At 44.6% G+C, this 24691-nt stretch overlaps 1 protein-coding gene across 3 annotated transcripts in view; it reads left to right on the forward strand.

Moving 5' to 3' along the window:
• Positions 1-24691, forward strand: part of HEATR5A (HEAT repeat containing 5A) — a 285493-nt gene that overhangs the window by 100000 nt on the left and 160802 nt on the right. For all 3 annotated transcript variants that reach the window (XM_029598984.1, XM_029598983.1, XM_029598985.1), the window contains exons 13-14: positions 3549-3648; positions 16721-16830. In XM_029598984.1, coding sequence (XP_029454844.1) covers positions 3549-3648; positions 16721-16830 — 210 coding nt within the window. The remainder of the gene's footprint in view (positions 1-3548; positions 3649-16720; positions 16831-24691) is intronic.

A 24691-nucleotide genomic window follows, 5' to 3' on the forward strand; every position in this document is an offset into this window, starting at 1 on the left:
TCTGGTTTCCGCCTCCTCTCTTCTAAGTATCTTCGTAAGTATCTAAGGGTAATTGGTTGATGAGTGGTGTGTCATGCTGTTTGAACCAGGTTTCAGTGACAGCGCATATTTCTGGTTTCGAATCAGTTAGAAGGTCATGTAGTATATGAGTTTTCTTTGTTAGTGATTGTGCGTTGAAAAGGATAATGGAAATGAGTGAGATACTAATTGCTTGAGAGCGTGTGAGTGTCTTTATGGGGATCAGCCTTCTTTTGTTGAGAGAGATCTTGTGTTTTGAGGTCAGGTGTGTGAATGAGAATGGCTGATTGGAGTGGTGTTCTGGTTGGAAGGCAACAGAGCAGTTGTTGATTAAAGGAGGCATTGTGTCCTGCAAGTGTCTTGCGGTAATAGATTCAGGAAAAGAGTGGGAAGTGAAGTATAATTGCAGCACAAGCAGGGTACAATCCAAAGTGACAGGGCAAATGCATTCAAACAACATACAAACAACATACAGGTATCAGGCATACTACTGACTGCTAATTAATAAGGTAGATTATACAGTCAAAACCTAGATAGTCGATACTTTTATCCGTTGATAACTAGCAGACTACAATACCATTCGTGCTGCTTAGCCTTGTCTTGCTTGATCAGAGGTGTACGGTGACCTTTGCTGTCCTTTCCGGATGTGGGAAGCGTGATGAGGTGGGTGGAAAGATTTTGCTGTACTCAAAGATTTTGCTGTACTCAAAGATTTTGCTGTACTCAAAGTCCATTTATAAGTGGCCGCATATTATAGGAAACAAGTTACAGAGCTTTGGGGCTGTCTAAAGGGACTGCTCGAAGGGGCGCTCAAAGGGGCAGGCCCCTTTGTCGCGCTCCTTCGGCGCGTGACGCTCGGCGCGTGACGCCTAGATTAGCAGGTCTTTTAAAGCCGAGCGCGGGCTGCCTTGATAGGCCGGCTGTCCCTTCTTTTAATTGGTCGGGGTCCGGTGGAGGCGGGGCGTCGGCCCGAAGAGGACGGCGATCCGGCTGCGGGCGAGGTCGGAAAGGCCCAACTGGCCTCGTGGTCGGCGAGGGGACCTGCCTGGGGTAGGAGTGCAAGAATGCTAGGCCTTACCCCGGTGGGTCCTCGGCGCCGATCGCGCAGGCCCTCCCTCCTAAAGCTGCGTCGCCGGGACGAAAAGGGGGTAGCTTCGCTTCCGCGGGTGTTTTAAAGCCCAGCGCGGGCTGCCTTGATAGGCCGGCTGTCCCTTCTTTTAATTGGTCGGGGTCCGGTGGAGGCGGGGCGTCGGCCCGAAGAGGACGGCGATCCGGCTGCGGGCGAGGTCGGAAAGGCCCAACTGGCCTCGTGGTCGGCGAGGGGACCTGCCTGGGGTAGGAGTGCAAGAATGCTAGGCCTTACCCCGGTGGGTCCTCGGCGCCGATCGCGCAGGCCCTCCCTCCTAAAGCTGCGTCGCCGGGACGAAAAGGGGGTAGCTTCGCTTCAGATACCACTGATTTTCTGTGGCACACAAATGCATTGGCCCCTGGGCGCCGGAGACCTTTGGTGCGCCACTGGGTGCGAGCCATATGGGGCTGCAAGTGGTGGCAAAGAGGAGTGGAGATTTGGCGGGCCGCAAGCAGTGCCCAATCTGCTCGCGACCCAGAAAACCCCAGTCAGCGGGCGTGATTGAGAATGAGGTAGGAGTCGGGGCCGAGAGGGGGGGGGGGGGGGGGGCGCAAGGAAGAAGGCTCGCCTAGGGCGCCAAATCCCCTTGCACCGGCCCTGGGACCAACTAGTACTTTCCCATTGCCCAAGAAGATCCGAAAGCTGGTAAACTGGGAGTGGGACTTCCTGGATGCTGGCCTAAAGGTGGACAGAGAAATGGCCAAGCTTTAGCCCTTAATGGAGAACTCCCTGGAATTGCTGAGGATCTCGAAGGTGGACGCAGCCATCTTGGTGGTAACCAAGAAAATGATGATCCCAGTGGCCGGGGCAGCGGCCCTGAAGAATGTCCAGGATCGTAAGCTGGAGGTGCAACTCAAACGGATGTTTGAGGTCTCGGCATTGAGTCTTCTAGCAGCTGTCTGTGCCAGCTTAATGCAAAGGGCCTGTCTCTGTTGGGTTCAGAAGGGCCAGACGTCTGTGGCGGATGGCGGTGCATTGCAGGCCACTCGTCTGGAGGCAGGCATAGCCTACATGGCAGATGCTTTGTCTGATTTGGTGCGTATGTTGGCTTGCTTCATGGTCTCCTTGATAGCGGCTCATAGGCTGCTGAGGTTGCGTATCTAGTCAGCTGATTTATCGTCAAGGTTCAGCTCTGTAATCTTCCCTTTAAGGGGAAACTGTTATTTGGAGAGGACCTGGATCAGTTGATGAAGGTTCTGGGGGATTCCAAGGGTAATAGATTGCTAGAAGGAAGCCCAGTAAGAAGGTGTTTTCTTCTCTGGCTTGTTTTCAGGATTCCTGTCTGTTTCGTTCTGGCAAGTCCTCATCTGTTTCCATCTCGAAATAGGGTGGCAGGCACAAACAGTCCTTTCATGGAGTTCACAGGTCGGGCAGAGACAGAGTCTGACAGAGCACTGGGAGTGGAAAATCAGCCAAATGAAGCCAGTGGTCCCCTCCCCTCCATAGAAGCTGCAGGAGGCAGTTTGTCCAGCTTCTATGAGGAGTGGGAAAAGATTACCTTGGACCGTTGGGTGCTGGAGGTGATACGAGAGGGCTGTGCTCTAGATTTTTTCTGACCGCCTTTGGGAGGCCTTTGTGGAGTCCCATGTGATCTCAGGCAGGAAGCAGTGCTGGGGACGCTGGAAAGGCTGCTTGCCCTAAGGGCCATTGTTCCCATTGGACTCAAACAGTAAGCAACAAGAGCCCTGACCTTGGCAGTCTGAGTAACTGATTATGGGAAACTGATAACTATGGGAGCTTGCTGGGCAGACTGAATGGGCTATAAGGACCTTTTCCGCCGTGACTTCTGTAATCTTTTGTGTGATTAATGCTAATGCTGCTCTGATTTAGTTACTAAGCTATAAGCCAGTAAGAAGCCAGCAAACACTACATGGATAAAGCTAAGTACAATCTCTTTTCATACAATTATTGCACTTCAGTGCTATGAAAAAATATTTATGCTCCAGTGCACGTAATACTGTTTATATGCAATAGAACATTTTCATAGAAATAGTTTTTCAAGATTGGTTTCACACTTGCACATGATTATAACTATTCCTATATCCATGCTAGTTTGAGCCTTGTGCCCACCATAGTGTCTCACAACAGGTAGATATGATACCAGTTTGAAGGGTTTAAATATTATATTAGCTCTCTTTACTGTTATATGGTTTGTATAAAACCATTCTTTCCCGTGTCCTGTGTATTTGTTCTTATCTATTGCAACATTTTTATTTATTTATTTTTATGTATTTTTATTCTGCTTTTCGGCACTCAATAATAAGATTTAAACCTAACTTTCAAAGTACCTGCATACTTTTTGTACCAGTGCAGACGGTTACAAAAATTGCCCTCTTAGTCTCCAAAAAATCTAAGACTGCTTGAACCTTCTACTAAGTTAAGAACTGTCTTATTTTTCTAGCTATCAAGAGTTTTGTATCCCATTGTGAGGATCTTCTTACAGACGATGTGATTCAACGACTTCTTCTTCCCCTGCCATTCGCCATCGCTTTATTGACACAGTAAGTCCTGTTACGGTGAAACAGTCACTGTGCCAAAGCCGATGCTGAGGGGTTGATGCTCTGGACTGTTTCTGTTGGCATTGGCATCTCGGTAACTCAGTGAAGTATCCTGGCAGTTTGTTGGTCAGTGCAACCTTAGCAGTGGTCGCAGTGGTGGCACTTTGGTGCTTAGTGGAACCAAATTCTGCTTGTCGTACTTGCTGTATCTGATTCTGTTTTTGTACAGCTTTTTTTCAGTGCAGATGCTGACTTGTTTATGGTCTGTCTCATTATTTTGGCAGTATCTGCACTTCCCATTCTGAGAGCATGCTTTGTGTCCAAGGGGTATGTTTGTTTGGCAGAGTATATGTGGTCGATATGTCTGGTTTCTGATATGGAGGGCAGCTGTGTACTCTGTTCTCAGATGGATTGTATATTTATTCTGCGCTCTGTAGCTCTTCTCATTTACAGAACCCAGCTTGACCTTTTTTGTAGAGCACTGTCAAGAGCAATTTTCAGAAGTCATTATTTACCCAGGTAAATAAGCTGTTTTGAATATTGCGCATCCATTCCCAGGGTAAAAGCATGTACAGTGATCAATAAAGTGTGTGCTTTCTCTCACAGGAAAAGGAAGCAGGGGTAGGTCAGAAGAGGCATCAATGTGCTTATTTTTTCAGGGAAAAAATATCCACATAAAAAGCACTTTTTACCTAGGCAGCTTTTAAAGGGATAGTATTTTCTCACAGGACAAGCAGGATGGTAGTCCTCACATATGGGTGATATCACAGGATGGAGCCCAATCACGGAACACTTTTGTCAAAGTTTCTAGAACTTTGACTGCCACCTACTGGGCATGCCCAGCATGGCACTAACCCTGCAGCCGGCAGGGGTCCCCCTTCAGTCTTCTTTTTTCCGCGCAGCATTAGCCATGCGGTTAAGGAGTTCTGCAGAGATTCCTGACAGGAACTTTCTTCATGGAATTACTGAAAACTTTCTTACCCCACAGGGGTCCCTCCTTCAACTTTTTCAAGCCACGGTTCTCCGGTAAGGTTTTTACCAGTTTTCGGTCGATTTTCGTCTAGTTTCGCCCTCGCAGCCTACTGGCCGTCGACCGTACCGCAGCTCAAATTTTTCAAGGCCATGGCGTCAGGGTTCCGTAGGTGCCCAGACTGTAGCCGCACTATGTCCATAACAGACCCTCATAACGTCTGTGTAATGTGTCTTGGATGTGAGCACGATGTCCTGACCTGCACCAAATGTGCCCTAATGACGCCAAAGGGTCGCAAGGCCAGAATGGAGAAGATGAAACTTCTCTTCCGTGCTCAAACCCCGACGCCGTCTATTGCATCGACGTCATCTGAACCGGCTCCATCCACTTCGCGCCAGTATCGACCACCGGCCGATGACCATCCGGCGTCGACGACTTCTCGGCTTTCAACTACCTCTACTCCCCCTCAGGACTGAGGGGATCGTAGAGAGAAACATCGCCATCGACATCAGATGTCTCCGACCATCGAGAGAGCGAAATCATCGACCTCACCATCGTCCGAGCTGCCGTCGAAAAAACCCCGTCCACAAAAGGCACCGACCTTTTCTGCGACCGGGTCACCGAGGCAACCCTCACCCAGACAGGTATCAGGAGCCGTGACTCTGCCTTTAACGGTGGTCCCTCCAGTTATGCCTCTGCCTCCTTCTCCCCTTCCAGAGCCGGGGCTGATTGCTCCAGGTTTCCGTGAAGAACTGGACCGGATGGTTCAGGAGGCCATAGACAAGGCGATGCATCGACTCCAAGTTCCTCTGGCACCGACACCGGTGCCGATTGTGGAACTGACCACCGACTTGATTCCGTCCACGTTGGCACCGCTGCTCCTGAAGATGGAAGCGCTTATTGCCACTTTTCCACCGATGGATCCCAGGTCACCGATGGCTCCGGTGCCCTCTCCACTTACTTTGTCATCGGAAGGAGAAACACCGTTCTGCATCCCTCCATCGGGGGTTCTACCGATGCCTCACACATCAATGCCAATGCATCCGTCGGCGCCACCGATGCCTGCACCGGTGCCTTCGATGCCTTCATCAGTGCCTCCAGTTCTTCCTTCGATTCCTCCAGAGCCTAGATCTGGATCTTTAGGAATTCCACTGCCCCGTCCCCCACTGGTTCCTAGAGGGGCAGGTGCTGATCCCTATGATACCTGGACTGATGATTCTTCACCAGACACCGATGACTTGCCTTCTCCACTTTCTCCTACCGAACGCAGGAAGCGTTCTCCCCCGGAGGACCTTTCCTTTATAAATTTTGTGAAGGAGATGTCTGAATTGGTTCCCTTCCAATTACAGACCGAACAAGATGACAGGCATCAAATGATGGAGCTGTTGCAATTCCTGGATGCTCCCAAGGAAATAACCTCCATCCCTATTCACCAGGTTCTTCTGGATCTCCTCAAAAATAACTGGGAACACCCTGGTTCTGTTACTCCAGTCAACAGGAAGGCTGACACCACTTATTTGGTACAGTCAGCCCCAGGTTTTCAAAAACCTCAGTTGGATCACCAATCTGTGGTTGTAGAATCGGCCCAAAAGAGGGCAAGGAGATCAAAACCCGACTCTTCCTTTCCCCCAGGCAAGGAGCAGAAATTTCTAGATGTCATTGGTTGCCGTGTCTTCCAGGGCTCAATGCTCATCTCCCGAATCGCCTCTTATCAGCTCTATATGACCCAATACAACAGGGTCTTATTTAAGCAAATACAAGAATTGACAGACTCCCTGCGTAAACAATTCCAAGAACAACTTCAAACCCTGGTGAACAAGGGCTTTGAGGCAGGCAGGCATGAGATAAGATCATCTTACGATATCTTTGACACTGCTACCAGGGTATCTGCAGCTGCTATTTCGGCAAGAAGATGGGCCTGGCTCAAGTCTTCGGACCTTTGCCCTGAAGTACAGGACAAATTATCTGACCTGCCCTGTGTAAGAAACAATCTGTTTGGCGAGCAGATTCAACGGATGGTGGCAGAACTTAAGGGCCATCATGAGACCCTGAGACAGCTCTCTCTGATGCCTTCTGAGTATTCCTCAAAACAACCTCTCCGAAAAGACACTAAGAAGTCATTCTTCCGTCCGAAGAAATCCTACCCGCCACCCTCTAGAGCTCGTTCTACGAGACCTTTCCAAAAAACCCAGTCTCGTCAATTACAAAAACAAAAGCCTCAAGCAGTTCCTCAGCCGGGCCCTGCTTCCGGTTTTTGATTCCTGCGTAGAGAGCAGCAGCCAGCTTCCACTGCCTCACATACCAGTGGGAGGTCAATTGTGCCATTTCAACAACAGGTGGCACTCAATCACCTGAGACCAGTGGGTCCTGGCGATAATCGCTCAAGGTTATCATCTGAACTTTCTCTCCATCCCACCGGACTCCCCACCTCTATTGACATGGAGAACATCCGACCACTCTATCCTCCTGGAACAGGAGGTCTCCCTCCTCCTCCAGTCCAAAGCAATAGAACTAGTGCCGTACTCTCAGCACGGCCTAGGGTTCTATTCCCGGTACTTTCTAATCCCCAAAAGATCGGGAGGCGTTCGTCCAATTCTGGACCTCCATGCAAAGAGGAGACTGGCTCTGCTCTCTAGACCTCCAGGACGCATGCACACATATTGCGATAACTCCATCTCATCGCAGATTCCTGAGATTTCTGGAAGGCCCCAAGCACTATCAGTACCAAGTGCTTCCATTCGGCCTGGCATCTGCACCACGAATCTTCACAAAATGCCTCGTAGTAGTTGCAGCCTTCCTCAGGACTCAAGGTGTTCACGTCTACCCCTATCTAGACGATTGGTTGATCAGGGCTCCCACTCAGCAAACTGCTCTGTCGTCCCTACATCTTACCTTACACACTCTGATTTTGCTAGGATTTCTCGTAAACTACGACAAATCCTTTTTAGTTCCATCTCAAACTTTATCATTCATAGGGGCAGACTTGGACACCTTGCAGGCAAAAGCTTTTCTGCCTCGTCAGCGAGCTCTCACGCTCGTCTCTCTCGCACATCAGCTGCAGTCTCAGCACCGCATGACTGCATGCCACTTCTTCATCCTGCTGGGACACATGGCATCCTCAGTTCAGGTTACCCCAATGGCCCGCTTGGCCATGAGAGTCATGCAGTGGACTCTGAGGTCACAATGGACTCAATCCATTCAGCCCCTGTCGACCATTGTCCATGTCACCGACTCACTCCGTCAGTCTCTAGCCTGGTGGAAAAATCAGATCAATCTCCTCCAAGGCTTGCCCTTCCAGGCTCCAGATCCTCAAATAATTTTCACACCGATGCTTCCAACCTCGGCTGGGGAGCCCATGTGGCCAAACTGCAGACACAAGGATCTTGGTCTCCAGAGGAAGCCAAATTAATTTCCTGGAGCTTCGAGCAATCAGATATGCTCTCAGGGTATTTCAGGATCACCTGTCCAATCAAGTCATCCTGATTCAGACGGACAAACAGGTGGCCATGTGGTACATCAACAAACAGGGAGGGACGGGCTCCTACCTTCTGTGTCAGGAAGCTGCGCAGATATGGGCAGAGGCCCTCTCCCACTCGATGCACCTCAGGGTCACCTACTTGCCGGGAGTGGACAATGTAATGGCAGACAAGCTGAGTCGCACCTTTCAGCCGAACGAGTGGTCTCTCAACCCCTCAGTGGCAGACTGGATCTTCCAACAATGGGGTTACCCTCATATAGATCTCTTTGCGTCACTTCAAAACCGCAAAGTAGAGAACTTTTGCTCTCTCACTCGCAGCCAACACTCTCAGCCACGAGATGCGTTCTCCTTCTCATGGGCGACTAGTCTCCTGTATGCATTCCCTCCACTTCCACTTCTCTCAAAGACTCTTGTGAAGTTACGTCAGGACAAGGGAACCATGATTCTGATAGCACCTCACTGGCCACCCAAATGTGGTTTCCAATACTTCAGGATCTCTCCATTCGTAGGCACATTCCCTTGGGAAAGGGCCCGCTTCTGATCACTGAAAACGATGGGTGCCTACACCACCCCAGTCTTCAAGCTTTGTCCCTGACAGCCTGGATGTTGAAAAGTTAATTCTTCAGCCACTTAACCTTTCAGAACAGATTTCCCGTGTCCTGATTGCTTCACGGAAGCCTTCCATGAGAAAATCCTACCTTTACAAATGGAACAGGTTTAAGTCATGGTGCTCTTCTCAATCCCTTGACCCCTTTACCTGTCCTACCACTAAGTTTCTAGACTATCTCTGGCACTTGTCAGAATCCGGTCTAAAAACGTCCTCCATCAGAATGAATGTCAGTGCGGTAGCCGCCTTCCTTAAAGGTATCGGGGACATTCCTGTTTCAGTACAGCCCCTTGTAACACGTTTTCTGAAGGGCTTGTTTCACCTCAAGCCTCCGCTGCGTCCTCCGGCCCCTTCTTGGGACCTCAACCTGGTTTTGGGTCGGCTCATGAAACCACCATTCGAGCCTCTCCAATCCTGTGATCTTCGCTATCACACATGGAAAGTGATTTTCCTTTTGGCAATCACTTCAGCTCGCAGAGTTAGTGAGTTACAGGCTCTAGTTACCTATCCGCCTTACACTAAACATCTGCAGGACCGGGCAGTACTCCGCACTCACCCTAACTTCTTACCTAAGGTAGTATCGGAGTTTCATCTCAATCAATCCATTATACTACCTACCTTTTTTCCCAGGCCCCATTCCAATCCAGGAGAACAGGCTCTGCATATCTTTGTCTGTAAACGGGCTCTAGCGTTCTACCTAGACCGTACAGCTGCCCACAGGAAGAGCACTCAATTGTTTGTCTCTTTCCACTCCATCAAATTGGGGCAGCCTGTGGGTAAGCAGACTCTCTTCTCCTGGTTAGCAGACTGCATATCCTTTTGCTATCAGTAAGCGGGCATTCCGCTTCAAGACCATGTTAAAGCACACTCTGTGAGGGCCATGGCGACTTCAATAGCACACCTACGCTCTGTGCCACTTCCTGACATTTGCAGGGCTGCCACCTGGAGTTCTCTCCATACCTTTACAGCCTATTATTGCTTAGACAAAGCCGGAAGACAAGATTCCATCTTTGGCCAGTTTGTCTTGCGCAACCTATTTACAACTTGATGTACCAACGCCCTTCTGCCTGCCCGTTAGGGTTCAGGATGTCCTCCGCCAAATTCCACCCCAGTCCTAGTTCCATTGCACACCTTGTACATTTGGTGCATACTCGGACATCCTCAGCTCGGTACTCACCCATATGTGAGGACTACCATCCTGCTTGTCCTGTGAGAAAGCAAATGTTGCTTACCTGTAACAGGTATTCTCACAGGAGATCAGGATGTTAGTTCTCACGAAACCTGCCCGCCATTCCGCGGTGTTGGGTCTTTACGTTTCTTATTTTATTTTTCGGCACTTCAGGTAGCTTTTAAACAAGACTGAAGGAGGACCCCCAGCTGGCTGCAGGATTAGTGCCATGCTGGGCATGCCCAGTAGGTGCCAGTCAAAGTTCTAGAAACTTTGACAAAAGTGTTCCGTGATTGGGCTCCATCCTGTGATGTCACCCATATGTGAGGACTAACATCCTGCTGTCCTGTGAGAACACCAATTACAGGTAAGCAACATTTGCTATTCATTTGAGAGTTGGTGTAAGGTCCAGGGGCGGATTTGCCTTTCGGGGGATTGGGCATACCCCAATGGGCTGGTCGCTCAGATCACATGGTTTTTCCAGCTTCCTGTCCCAAAGAGAGGCCTACACGGCCAAGCAGAGCCCATCCTGCTGCCGCCTGACTAGAGATCCTGCACAGCCATGGCAGAGCCCATCCTGCTGCAGCCCAACGAGAGGCCTGCATGCCCATTATCCTGCAGCCCAAAGAGAGACTTGTGCGGCCTCAGCCAAGGCTCTCCCCTCCCGAATCCCACTTTGCAGGAGCCATGGGTAGCAGTGGCCTTCTTCCTCCTCCCTTCTAGCATTGAAGACCAGTGCTGCCAACCCACAGCAGACAAAGGGAAGGTCAGAAGAAAGGGCGAGTCTTGAAATCTATATGTGTGTGTATGCTTGAATGTATGAGAGAGAGACTGCATGTGTGCATGTGAAAGAGAGAAAATCTGGGTGTGTGTATGTGAGAGAGCTTATGTGTATGTATGAGACAGCCTGCGCGTGTGTGTGTGTGTGCAAGAAAGCCTGCATGTGTATGAAAGTGCGACAGAGCCTGTGTATATGTGAGAGACTGCATATAAATGACAGAGTGTGTGTGTGTGTGTGTGTGTGTGAAAGAGCCTGTGTATGTGACAGCATATATGTGAGTGAGAGAGAGCCTGTGGATGACTGGACATCAAAAGATCCCAGGTATGGAGAGCTGGAAATTTTTAATCCTGTTTTAAATTTGGAGTGTTTCATGTCTGCTGTTTGAAACATTTGATGTCTGGGAAATATTACAAAAAACTTATTTTAATTACTGGATGTTCAATGGCTGTTGCTTGACATTGTTTGTTTTTTTTTGTATGGTTTTAATATTATGAATGATGTTTTATATCTCTTGACTTTATTGCTTAATGTTTTATGAGGAATGATGTTTCTATTTTTCCATTGTTGCAATGCATAATAGGCTTGCTTTGTTTTCCAGAGCATGTGTGTGTGTGAGCAAGAGTGAGTGAGAGAGAACGAGCACGCCAATGAGCATTTGTGTGAGCAAGAGGACTATTTAAAACAGTGAGCATGTGTGTGAGTCAAAGTTTGTGACAAAGACATCACGTATGTGAGAGAAAATATAAGGGAGTTTGTGAGATAATGAGCATATATATTGGAAAGTGTGTATATATAAGAGAGAGGAGAAAGTTTGTGCATACCTCCTATCCCTGACTAATCCATGACAATCTGAGGGTGACTGGAATTTAATGTTCTCAGGTATGGAGAGCAAGGGATTTTTTTTTTTAGCCTTTTAGCCACGGCACTTCCATTTTTCAGAGATATTGGGTGTTATTTGAGATGTTTTCTGTTTTGAAATATTTTATTGATTGGAAAATTAAAACAAAAAAACAACGTTATATATTTTTAATCATTTGATGTTCTATTCATCAGCTGCTTTTAAATATTTATTCTTTTTATGAGTATGGTTTTATTATTATGATTGATGGTTTATATATCTTGACTTTATTGTTTGATGTTTAATGAGGAATGGTGATGTTTCTGTTTCTCCATCATTGTACTGCATACAAAGTCTGTCTTGTTTTGGTTTCCAATTCAATTTTTGTTTGCATGTTTCTAGTTAAATTTTATTGACTCTCTTTTCTTTATTTGGTGAGGGTCTGTGTGTTCTGCATGTGTGAGTGAGGTATTCTGCTAGCTTGTAGTTTGTAGAGATCTATAATATTAGGATAGCAGAACAAGCCAAGCTATCAGGTGTATTTGTGTTTTAGGGCCTGCTTTAATAGAAGGGTGTAAGACAACTGTATTGTTATAGATTTTCTAAAAGAAAAAAAATTTTAATAGCAGGATTGTGTGTGTGAATGAGTGTTTATGGTGAATATTTGTTATTTACTCTATGTATCCGACGATGAATAGAAATAGAATGTTTTTTGAAGCTTTTTGAAAAAAATGTTTTAGATACAATAAAATCTTTTCTAATGAATTTATATATCACTATATATGATATGTTGTGTTAGGGTGTGTGATATATTTTTTTATATAGTTGCCATTTTTTTGGATGTAATAGAGTAAGTAGGCAGTGCAGAGCCTGGGGAACTATAAAAGCAGCAGACTCTGTAGCACTCAGTCAATGGGAATGTATTGGAATGGTAGTGGGGGGTATGGAGAAGTTGAGGCAAGCTGCAATCACAAAAAGGGATGGGGTGCGCCAAGAGGAAGTGCCTTTGCATTGTTAGGGAGGCTTCTGTAGGCTGGGCTTTTCTCCTGAAAGGGTCAAGTGACTGTTGAAACAATGAGTCTCCTGGAGTGAGGGTGGAAATGTGAATGGGAAAGAAAGAGGGTGAGTGCACCTGCAGGCTGGGGAAGGGCTGGCAGCAAGCAAGAATTTTTAGATAATCATGTGGCAGTACTGGAGCGGGGGTACTCATTGAAGGGCCGATGAAATAAAGTCACGTAGAAAGCGGGCACTGAACAGTCATCGCCTGCTCTCTTAACGTGCCCCAGGCGCCCCCAAGGGGGGGCACCATGCAATATTTAAATTAGGGGGGGGGTTGTTTTTCGTGACTGCCGTACGCCGGTCACGAAAACATTAGCCGAGTTTATCGGCGTTGGTTTTCCTTACCGGCGGAAGGCCGTCACGAAAATTGATGCCGGGTTTATCGGCGTCTGTTTTCGTGACTTGGCTGTTTGCCTGTAGGAAATCAACACCGATAAACTCGGCGTCTGTTTTCATGATGGGTCCGACTGTCAATTTTTTTTTGTACTTTTGTTTCTTTTATTTTTCATCCTTCTTAATATCTTAACGCACATTTTTTTCTTTTTGCATCGGGAGTGAATGCCTAATAGCCTCCTTACCATGTATTTGCATGTGATGAGTGCTATTAGATTCACTCTGCGTTGGACTCGCGTTGAATATGCGCTAATCCCCTTATTGCATTAGAGGATTGATTAGCGCATATTCTACCTGAGTTCGGCAGAGTGCACCGTATTGCATCAGCCCCTGTGTGAGCATATGAGCAGCAGCAGCACAATGACAGAATTGTGTTTGAGAGAGTGTGTGTGTGTGGGTGTCTTTCTCCCTGACACAGAAAGATACCCATACACACACTTTCTGTATGACATACCCATATGCTGTGAACTAGAGTGTGTGTGTGTGAACATCTTTGTGTCTGAGAGACTGTGTGTGTGTGTCTGACATTGGCTGGTATTGTGGTTGTCACATTGCTTGGCAACTGGTTCGAGAGCTGATTGGTTGGCAAGAGACTTTAATACCAGACCAGGAATCCAAGATATAATTATAAGAGATGTAACCAGACTTGCGGGTAGATGGCAACAGAGTGCATGGATGGAAGAGGGTACACAGCTCTGTTTGCTCACCTCTGGTCTAGGGTGTGTTCTACTACTTAGTTATTTAGGAAAAATGTGACATTTATGTTGGAGATTTTTTTTGCTCATTTCTGCAAGGCTCCAAATCACATGATACACCTATGAAGGATCAGTTTGGCGTGCTTTTGGGAACTGTTGAAACACATGCTGCAGGGAAAATGCATAGGGGAGTCAGACAAATACCTTGTGGGCCGGTTTTGAAAAAAATCCCCTGAGCTGATACTTTCATGCAGTCCACCCCTGGCAAGGTCCATGGGTAAAAAGTACCTGCATATTTTGCAATTGCTTGCTTTGCTGCCAGTATGTATTTGTTAGCCAATCCTAAGGATTATCTGCCATGTTTTGTTTTTTTTTGCATATTACTCACTAAATGCACCTTTGGTGGTATGGTAACAGAGAGATGTTTCCAGGCTTTTGCTAAACTTTGGGGGAAGGGGTGAGGAAAGGGTGAGAGAGGCCCTTGCTCTGCCCTTCTCTCTCTCATTTCCGCAGATGGGAGAGGGTTTAGTTGGCTGTGCTGATGATATTCAGCTAAATTTAAGCATCAAGGTTTGAGCTTCCTAAATCTAGCCAATTAATTTTTGACCAGCTAGATTAGGATGATTTTCAGTCAAAAATCTAGCTGGCTAGTTTCAACTGAAAATCTACTTAATACTTAGCCAGTAAAAATTGGACCAGCTAAGGGCCTGATTTACTAAGGCTTTTCTCCCATTCTGTGTCTATGGGAAAAATGCTTAGTAAATGAGGCTCTAAGTTAGGAGCTCAACCCATTTTTGAAAACTGACCTCATAGCAAAGATGTTTTTGCATAATTACAAATATGGTTTGTTTTTTTTTAATGTTAACAATAAGTCTCCAAACTTGTAGACAAGACGGGAATAAATCTGGCACAATCCAATGCCTGTTCTAATTCATGGTGGGGATCATTTTATAACAGCCCACCAAAATTTTCAGTCGAATACATGCATAAATTTGTACCAATTTTCAAAGCAAACACACCCAAGTTTGCTTTGAAAATTATCCCACTAAAACTGCCTGAACACAATTACACCTGCTACTTGTACAGATTTTTTCAGGAAAATTTACCCACATGATTTTGAAAGAGCAAAAATATGAATGTAAATGCAAACCCTTCACCAGCCCCATTCCCGGGAAGGCTTCCACTCAGCCCGGGTTAACTTACGTGCATATATGATATGCGCACATAAGTGTATCTACACTTATATAATTGTACAATAGGTCATTTCACTGGGTAAAGCATTGTTTTACCTATGGAAATGCCTTTGAAATGTATCCTCCCTCTGCTTGGGGTAAGCTGACTTAAAGCTTTTCAGAATAGATCCCTGCAGGAGAGATTGGGAGAGTCAGTTATCTGAAAAGAAATGGAACAGTTCTTTATCTGAAAAGAAATGGAACAGTTCTTTATCTGAAAAGAAATGGAACAGTTCTTTATCAAGACACATGAAATCTCAACAGATGCTAGGCTAAAAGAAATGCAGTTTAATGCTATATCAATCAAATCACCAGACATCATATGGAAATAATTCAGTCTGATATGTGCCTTAAGTGCTGAAGCATCCGAAGGTCATTTATACATGCCTTTCTTTAATGTCCTAATGTGCAGATTCTCTGGCAGACAATGCTGAAGAGAATTGGCCCTATCGTTAGAGTAAATGATATTCTTAGGAATTCTCTCGCCCTGTTGGGAATAAGGAAAGACCTAATTAATACTAGTTCAAACACAAAATATGAATTTCACTACAGCAAGAAAGCATATATTATTAAGGTGGATGGAAGAACCACCTAATGAAATGTTATGATATTCAAGCATGTATGACTTAATTCCAATAGAAGTGTTGACAGCTATTCTTGAGACAGAGATACAGAAAAAAACATTTTTAGCATTTGGGAAAGATGTTATTCCTTATCGACTGAGGCCAAAGAGAAACCACTTAAAATCCTGAATTAGGTTAATTGGGATCATCAGTAAGACCAAGACATACAGTTGAATGAATGTATAAACGTGCTATGAATGAGGAATGTGATGGTGCATTCAAATGGCAAGTATTTAAAAAAAAAAAAAAAAAAAAAAAGTTAAATATCCACTAGGGACTGGCGATTACAATGTGCTTTGTGGTTTTCTGTTCACAATTTTTATCTATGTCAGGGAAAGCGAAGCATAACCCTGAGAGTCCTGTTAATGGGGAGAAAAAAAAAAGAAGTGAACCTTGGGACTTCTCTAAAGTTGGTAATCCTACTTTCCCAGAAGACAGTGGGGTTGGAAGGGAAACACTTTCTAAGGAGCTGCCCAATCTAAGTGAGGTCATTGCTCCCCTGACACACATGCCTTCTCCCTTGAGCTCAAGCATACTTTGTCTGCAGTCATCATTAACATTATTCAGTAGACTTCAGAGGCCAATGAATACACCAGACAGCCAACAGTACTTGTTTGTATGATAATTTATTGAGCATCTCGGCAGTTTAGAGAGCAATATATATTTTTGAGGAGGATCGATTGACTTTGTATCTATTTTTTCCTACCTCTAAGTGGTTCCTTTCTTGTTGTATTATTCCTATAGTGTACACACCACTGTGCAAGTTAATTCACATTGGCATACTCTTCCTACTCCATAGATCTAAAAATCTGTTTGAGCACAGGGAGGCAAATTGATTTATCCAAGCCCACAGGGGAGAATAAAACCATGCTGCTCTCTCAGGACTAAAGAATAATGCTTAGTTATAAAAAGATATATTGTGAACATAAGCTGGTGGTGAGACATCTGCCCCTTCTTGTGATTGGTTTCTGCAGTATGATTTAGATCCTAGAGTCACCTATAATGGCAGTCCCTATGGCAGATCACACTTACCTGAGTCACATTGGAAATTAAAAAAAAAAATTGTCTCCTAGTGAATCAAAAACAGATTTTTATAATTCCTGATGGAAGATGTTTCCTGGGCCCTTGGCTATTCATTTAAATCTTTGTAAATACTATTACTGCAGAGAGCAGTTAGTCTGTTCTGATTTACATTTTTTTTCATTTTGAATTTGTTTTCTGTTTTTTTAAGATTGCCTTCTATACAAAAAGCTTATGGAAATCCTTTGAAAGCTCCATCTGTGGTGTATAGACAGAGGCTTTATGAATTATTGGCATTGTTGCCCCCAAAGACCTACAAAGGTAAGTGTGAGATCTTATGCTTCAAAGAAGTATTAGTTTAGAGAAAGTTACTGAAGAAATTGGATGGTTTCACACTTTATTTTCAGACTTTGTGGACACAATATGTTAGAGATTACAGTAATGATTTTGGATCATGCTTGATCTTGCCTTAATTCAAGTTGATAACTAATGATCGAGAGGCTGTGACAGAAGACTTGAATAGCTCAGTGTTTCAGTACAGAGCTTTTGACCTCTGTGGTTAACTACCTGAATCTAGCCCAGTTTGCTAGTTTTTTGTTTTTTGTTTTTTTTTAAGTTCAAATATTTTTATTATTTCAAAAAACTCTTCAAAGAAAAACAAATGACAAGCAATCAATGTTGAAAAAGAAACAGAGAGGAAAATAAAATTGGAGTACCAAAACCACAAGCAATGAAAGAAAACATACACTATCAGTGTTATATATTGAAATATATGGTAGCTGTTGCCAATTACGGTAATGCAGAAGATTTAAAAAAACATCCAAAGATTTCCACACCAAAGACCACGAAGCAAGGCAATTGAATTTTAAAACTACTGCCTTTTCATATTTACAGAACATACATATTGGTTCCACCAATAATGCTCATAGAAATGAAACATAGAAATGATGGCAGAAGAAGACCAAACGGCCCATCCAGTCTGCCCAGCAAGCTTTCACACTTATCTTTCTCATACTTATCTGTTACTCTGACCGCTGAGGTCAGGGCCCTTATTGATAACTTTTTGGTTCCAATTTCCTTCTACCTCCGCCATTGATGTAGAGAGCAGTGCTGGAGCTGCTTCAAAGTGAAGTATCAAGCCTAATTGGTTAGGGGTAGTAACCGCCATAATAAGCAAGCTACTCCCACGTTATTTGTTTACCCATCCTGTGCAATTTAGTCCTTGTTTGTTGTGGTCTGAATATAAATCCTCTTTTCTTCACCCCCCCCGCCATTGAAGCAGTGAACTGCGCTGTATGGGGGCAGAGTTTTATTCTTACTTGCACGGGGTACATTTGTGCACGCTACCCAGTGCGCACAAATGTACACCCGATTTTATAACGCGCGCATGTTATAAAATCCAGGGTCGGCGCGCGCAAGGGGGTGCACCTTGCGCACGCCGAGTCCTAGGGGAGGCCCGATGGCTCTCCCTGTTCCCTCCGAGGCCGCTCCGAAATCGGAGCGGCCTCGAAGGGAACTTTTTTTCGGCTCTCCCCCCCCCCCCCCCCACCTTCCCCTATCTAACCCACCCCCCAGCCCTACCTAAATACCCCCCTACCTTTTGTTGTCAGTTATGTCTGCCAGCCGGCTGCCAGCACACCAACCTCTGGCATGGCTGCTGTGCCGGGGGACTCAGGACCACTCCCGGACTGCCGCCCCGCCCCGGACCTCCCATTTTTGAAAGCCCCAGGACTTACGCACGTAACTCTTTGAAAATCTACCCCAATATGTATTCAAAGTGAAATATCAGGCTTAATTGGTTCAGGGTAGTAACCACCGCAACAAGCAAGCTACTCCCATGCTTATTTGTTTACCCAGACTATGCAATTCAGTCCTTGTTGGTAGTTGTCTGAATGTAAATCCTCTTTTCTTCATTTCCCCCCTGCCATTGAAGCAGAGAGCTACGCAGGATATGCATTGAAGGTGAAGTATCAAGCTTATTAGGTTTGGGGTAGTAACCGCCACAACAAGCAAGCTACTCCCATGCTTATTTGTGAATGCAAATCCTTTTTCCCATATTTCTTCTTGCCGTTGAAGCATAGAGCAGTGTTGGAGTCGAATTAACAGTGTGTATGTTTATTGAATAAGGGTATTAGTCACCAGGTATTAGCCGTCATTCCCTCAAGCCACCCCCATACCTCTTCTCTTCATTCACATCCTCAAGACTTTATAGATCCACAGTGTTTATCCCACGCCCCTTTGAAATCCTTCACAGTTTTGGTCTTCACCACTTCCTCCAGAAAGGGCGTTCCAGGTATCCACCACCCTCTCTGTGAAGAAATACTTCCTGATATTGGTTCTGAGTCTTCCTCCCTCGAGTTTTAAATCGTGACCCCTGGTTCTGCTGATTTTATTCCAACGGAAAAGGTTTGTCATTGACTTTGGATCATTAAAACCTTTCAAGTATCTGAAAGTCTGTATCCTCTAAAGTCTGTATCCTCTAAAACATCCAGCCATTAATCATGCCATTTGCACATAACTTGTAATTTGACTTGTATAACGTTTAACCATTTTATTCTTTCCTATTTCTTCCTCTTCACCAAGTTTTGCTACCCTTGTTAATTGTAACTGTACCTTCGGTCACCTCAGTTCTAGTTTGATGTATTTAATGCACTCCCGTTTCATGTAAACCAGCAAGATATGTTCTCATGATTGCCGGTATATAAAAACCTTAAATAAATAAAAATAAATAAATAAATCATATCACCCCTGCTCCTCCTTTCCTCCAGGATATACATATTTAGGTTTTTCAATCTCTCAAGTAGATGATTATTTTTCCAAAAAGGCAAAATCAATTTGACAATAATCACTAGAAAAAAATCCACTAGTTTCCTACTAGGAGCAGGAAGATAGGACGGGAAGGCAGCTGCACACAAAATTACAATGTGGTAAGTAATCAGATAATATAGATGTAAAATCTGAGAAATAATACTTCAAATTTTTTCCCAAAATTGTTGGCGTATGGGGCAAAAAAACAACAGATGTGACAAAGTAGCATTAGGCAATTTACAAGCCCAACAACAATGAGTTGGGACTAAGCCCGCCTTGTATAACTTCCAAAGCGTCCACACTGCTCTGAGTGAAAGGAAAAAAGAGGACTGCGTCAAACTAGAAGATGAGACCCGTAATGATGAGCACCAAAAGCAGGACCAATCCACATCCTCCTCTGTACAATCTGAATCTGTGAGCCACAACTTGCTGGATATTTGGACTCTAATATTTTTATAAATTCTAGAGACCATATGGCCTAAAGGACCATAATCATGATACAAAAGCAATAATCTAGGAAACGCAGACAAGTGAAGTTTGGATGTGAAGGTGGTATCCAATCAAGCACGGAGTTGTAACCATGAGTAAAGCTGGGATTGTGGTAAAGAGTAAGCAGTCGCTAAATCCACAAAAGAAAGTAAACTGTGAGCCTTGTAGAAAGATTTTAAGAACCAGATACCTGCATCCCTCCACACCATCCAATTTAAACTTTTACCATCAATGTGGATATTGGAATGGAACCTTGGGGTGGCAAAAGTTGAAAATTTCCATTTGGGAGAAAAAGATACTAGTAGTTGATCAAATTCCAAAAACACTCTATGAGTTGAAAATATGATAGGATGCAAGGCAAAGGTAGGAGGGAGAGACCTCCCTGGGAGAGCTTCAAAGGGGAAAGGGGAGACTGGTGAGCATTCTAAATGTAACCAATGGGGACACCCACTCAAGAGTAGGCCAAATGATGAGAATAAAAATCAGGGAAGTTGACCCTCACCCTTGTTTCTATCAGCTTTCAATTTAGAGTCAGCAATCCTTGGGGGTTTGCGCTGCCACAAATAACTAAGCAGCAAATGGTTTACATGCTTGTAAAATCAGCAGTGAAAAAGATTGGGACCATGGAAAATATAAAATTCAGTCTAAGAGCTAAGACCATTTTAATAGTATCAAGTCTACCCCACCATGTTAGATATAAAGGGGACCATTGAAGAAAGGATTTCCTAAGCATTTGCAGAATGGAAGATTCGCACTGAGTAATAGTCCGGAAAAAGATATCAAAAAAATAATATTCCCAAGTATTTTAGCCCTTTGTTTGCTCTTTGAAATGGATAAGCAGTTATAACCTCTTGTCTACCCATTATATTTAAGGGTAACACCTCCATCTTATTCCAATTTACCTGATACCCTGAAATAACAGAATATGAAGAGATGAGAGAAAAAAGGTGAGGACACATACTCTTGGATTTCTGATGTTCAGCAGAACATCATCAACATAAGCAGATAGCGTAATTTATATGTTTCTGTACCCACATCCATGCCTTCAGTATCCAGATTTTGGCACATAGCTAATAGTATTGGTTCCAAAGCCAGGATAAATAAAATGGAGAGAGGGGCAACCCTGTCTAGTGCCTTAATGTAATTCAAATCTGGAGGAGAGTCTGCTATTAACATATAGGCAAGCTAAAGGGTGAAGGTAGAGAAGCCATACACTCGACAGAAACAGGGCCAAATCCAAACCACTGTAAGGTAGCAAAAAGAAAATCCCACTCAACCCTTTCGAAAGCTTTATCAGCGTCCAGGGAAAGAGATATCCAAGGACACAACCCAAGGACTCTTCCCCCAAGTCAGCAAAAGCGTATGAACGGGCATACGTGACGTCACGACGTACGTCACGCACGCCCGTTCATGTGCTTTCGCTGGCTTGAGTGCCCGTGCACTACGGGCGTGCATTCGTCCGTCTTCACCGGCGGGGGCCGCTGGAAGCCGCTTTCACCGCCGGCTGCCCCCAGGAGGCAGGGGAGCCGCGGCGCGCGCCTCTGGAGGAGGGCAGAGAGGGCTGAAAGGGCTGAAAGAAAGAAAAAGTAAGTTAACTTTGGTTACACTTATTCACAATACTTTACATGTCGAGTCGCTTCGGGAGGAGGGGATTTTAGGTTTTCTTTTGGTTAAAGTTGGGATCCACTTCCTGGTACCTGTCATTTCAAATGTCATTTGAAATGATATTTGAAATGACAGGTACCAGTGCACCCAGGATACTGTATAGGCGCTGTATAAAGCGCCTATACAGTAAAATGGATTGCGCTTCATGGACGCGGGTTGGACGCGGCTTGTATTTGCATGCCATTTAAATAGGGTATCGAGCGGTATGTGATCCAAACTCTGCGTGCAGCAAATGAGGGTGCGCCCGGCACTGCCGCACTCTTTCTAGCGCGTCCTTACTGTATCGGCCTGTATGTTTTTGGACCATTAAAGGTTACCTGGAGCCTTCCCACCATTCAATGCAGATATAGCAGCTGAGATTTTCTCCAGTGTGATAGGTCTCTCCAGTTTAAGGTGTTGATCTACACTGAGTTTCAGATGATTCACCTGTGAAAGGAATTGGTTAATAGAATCAGCAGAGTTAGGTGATTTAGACAGAGGTCATGATAAAAATTCTTAAAAGCCTCTAGAATATCAGAATTGTCTGTTAATAAGCGGTTATTGGAAACAGATAATGTCGGTATGCGCTTCCTATCCCCTTGTTTTCATATAATTCACAAGAAGATGACCACACTTGTTTTCAGCATAATATTGAGCCTTTTGAGCAAGTAAAGGTTTACCAGCTTGAGAACTCAACAACTTGTTATATTCATTTCTAGCTTTCAGCAAGGGAAGCAATAATTCTGGAGTCAGATGAGCAATTTGAGCCTTTTCTAACTGATCTATAAGATCATGTGGATGTGAAAGCTCTTGTTTTTGCTTCTTTCACAGAGTAATTCTATAACTAATTATCTCTCCCCGATAGTGGCCTTAAAAGACACCGTGGGAAAGGAGACCTCAGGGGTGGTGATATGGGAGAAATATTTGTCAGTCTTTTGGAAAAGAAAGGCCTTTAAGCCAGGATCCTCTGGAAGGCTAGAGTTGAACCACCATAAGCAATCCACAGGACCCGAGCCAGCGAGTGCAATATGCATGGCAACTGCAGCATGATCAGATATCAAAATTGGGTGGACTGTAGCATAATTAACTTCTGGCATAAGATTCCCAAAACCAAATATTAATTGATTCTGGAATATGTAGAATGAGGAGCTGAAAAAAAGGTGCAGTCTTTTTCTGTGAGATGAAACAATCTCCAGGGATCTGCAAGACCAAGTGAAGTCTATAAGATAAACTGCAGTAGTGTAAGCCTTAGAAGAAGATATCCTACCATGAGATTGTCAGTCCAACGGAGGATCCAATGGCAAATTGAAATCTCCTCTTATTATTTTTGATGAATCCTCCCCCATCAAATGGGAAGACACCTGCTGAAAGAAGGCAGGATCATCAGCATTAGGGGCATATAAATTAAAGAGAGCAAATTTGTCATTTCCAATCAAGACCTGGGCAGAAACCCATCTCCCATCCATAGCTATAGAATGACTCAAAACTTGAAACCCAAGTCATGTATGCAATGAAATAGCAATTCCCCTCTTCTTCCCCATTGCTGGGCTATAGAGCACTTCCCCCACCTAATCTTGTCTCAGTTTGAGAGATTCTGTAGAGGAGGTGTGCATTTCTTGTAGCAAAACCACATCAGTTCTCAGAGATTTCAAATATGACAAAACTTTCTTATGTTTAATCAGGTGTGATAAACCATTGACACTTAAAGAAACTAAAATATCAGCGATAGTCGCCATGATACAAATTGTATCTGTGCATATTGGTCATGTAAAGGCAGCAGGTAACCATGAAATTCAAAGACACTATTTTGAGATACCCCTCAAAAAAAAACAATAGAAAGGCAAAACAACTTGAATATGAAAACAGGAAGCAAAATCTACCTATGTGGGAACAGGTAGCGCCTGTATACTTTGGGCCTCAGGGCAGAAGAAGATAGCCAAGATTCAAATGCTGAAATAATCTCAGGACCATCATCTAAAAAAAAAAAAAAAGTCAGAGATTAGAAATGAAATTGCAGCAGCATCAATGAAAAAAAAAAAATGAATGCAGTCACAATCTTGTATCCAAATAAGCAATAGAAACCACCAACATAGCCAGGCAGTCAAAGTTTATGCTCAGGAGAGAAGGTTTGAGAACCGGACAGACCAGCTCAAAAGAAGAGAAGGCACATAGTCAAGTAATCATCTCCTGAGCGTTTTCCAGGGATGAAAGGTATTCAAGTAATCCGTTGACTCAAATGATTTTCTTTTATTATGGCATGTCACCCTCATCTGGGCCAGATAAAACAGGCCATAATGGACATGAAGCACTTGCAGGCATGGCCTGTATGCCAAAAAGGCCACATGTTGAGCTGCTGTGGTATTTGCTAGGTCGGGCACAAAAAGCAGCAACTGACCTTTTAAAGAGAACTGGCACCTTAGTGTGAACCACAGACACAGTCTCCAGGGACTGCTGATTTTGAAGCAACTTGAAGATTATAGGTCGTGGATAGTGGGAATTCTTGAGAGGCTGTGATGGTGTCCAGTGAGTTTGCTCAGTTTTGAACAGTAAGGCAAAGTAAATATGGAGACACTCCTGGATCATAGTAGTCAGGAAACTAAGCATATCGGAGCCCTCTGCCCCCTTTGTTGTTCCTTTGGTTCCTATTAGCTAAATCTTTAAGATCCTGTTGCAGCTAGTCAATCTTGCGTGCTGTTTGAAGAATAGAGGCCGTGGCCAACAGCAATGATGCAGTTTGATTCTCCACAGCTTCCAATCTCGCCTGAAAAGAAGTTATGCTGGGCAACAGTGTGGACTCTTCAGATCGGATTGCTGCAGTATTTTCTATATTAAATTGAAGCATGACTTCCAACAATTTAAGTTCTTCCACCACTATGTCCATGGATGTCATTGGTTTAGAGTAAGCTGTCTTCTCCGGCATCTGGATCTTGTTTGGTTCTCTTAGTGCGAGCCACTACAGCAAATGCCGCATCAATCTTACCAGGTTTAGAACCGAACATCTTCGCAGATGTGAGAAAGTAGGTAAAGATGAAAAATGCTGAAAAAAATCAGCAATGGTACTTGATTCTACCAAAATCTTGGAGAGCAATTAAATCAGGCTGCTATCTTGTCACTGTGCAAGAGCGCCCTCCCTCCCCCCCCCCCCCCCCCCCCCCCCCCCCCCCCCCCCAGCTTGCTAGTTCTTAATTATGGCAGTCTTATCAGATTCTGTAAACATCTTGCTAGATGTAAATAGGGGTGG

The sequence above is a fragment of the Rhinatrema bivittatum genome, chromosome 4 (genome assembly GCF_901001135.1).
Source record: "Rhinatrema bivittatum chromosome 4, aRhiBiv1.1, whole genome shotgun sequence".
In the NCBI taxonomy this organism is placed as follows: domain Eukaryota; kingdom Metazoa; phylum Chordata; class Amphibia; order Gymnophiona; family Rhinatrematidae; genus Rhinatrema; species Rhinatrema bivittatum.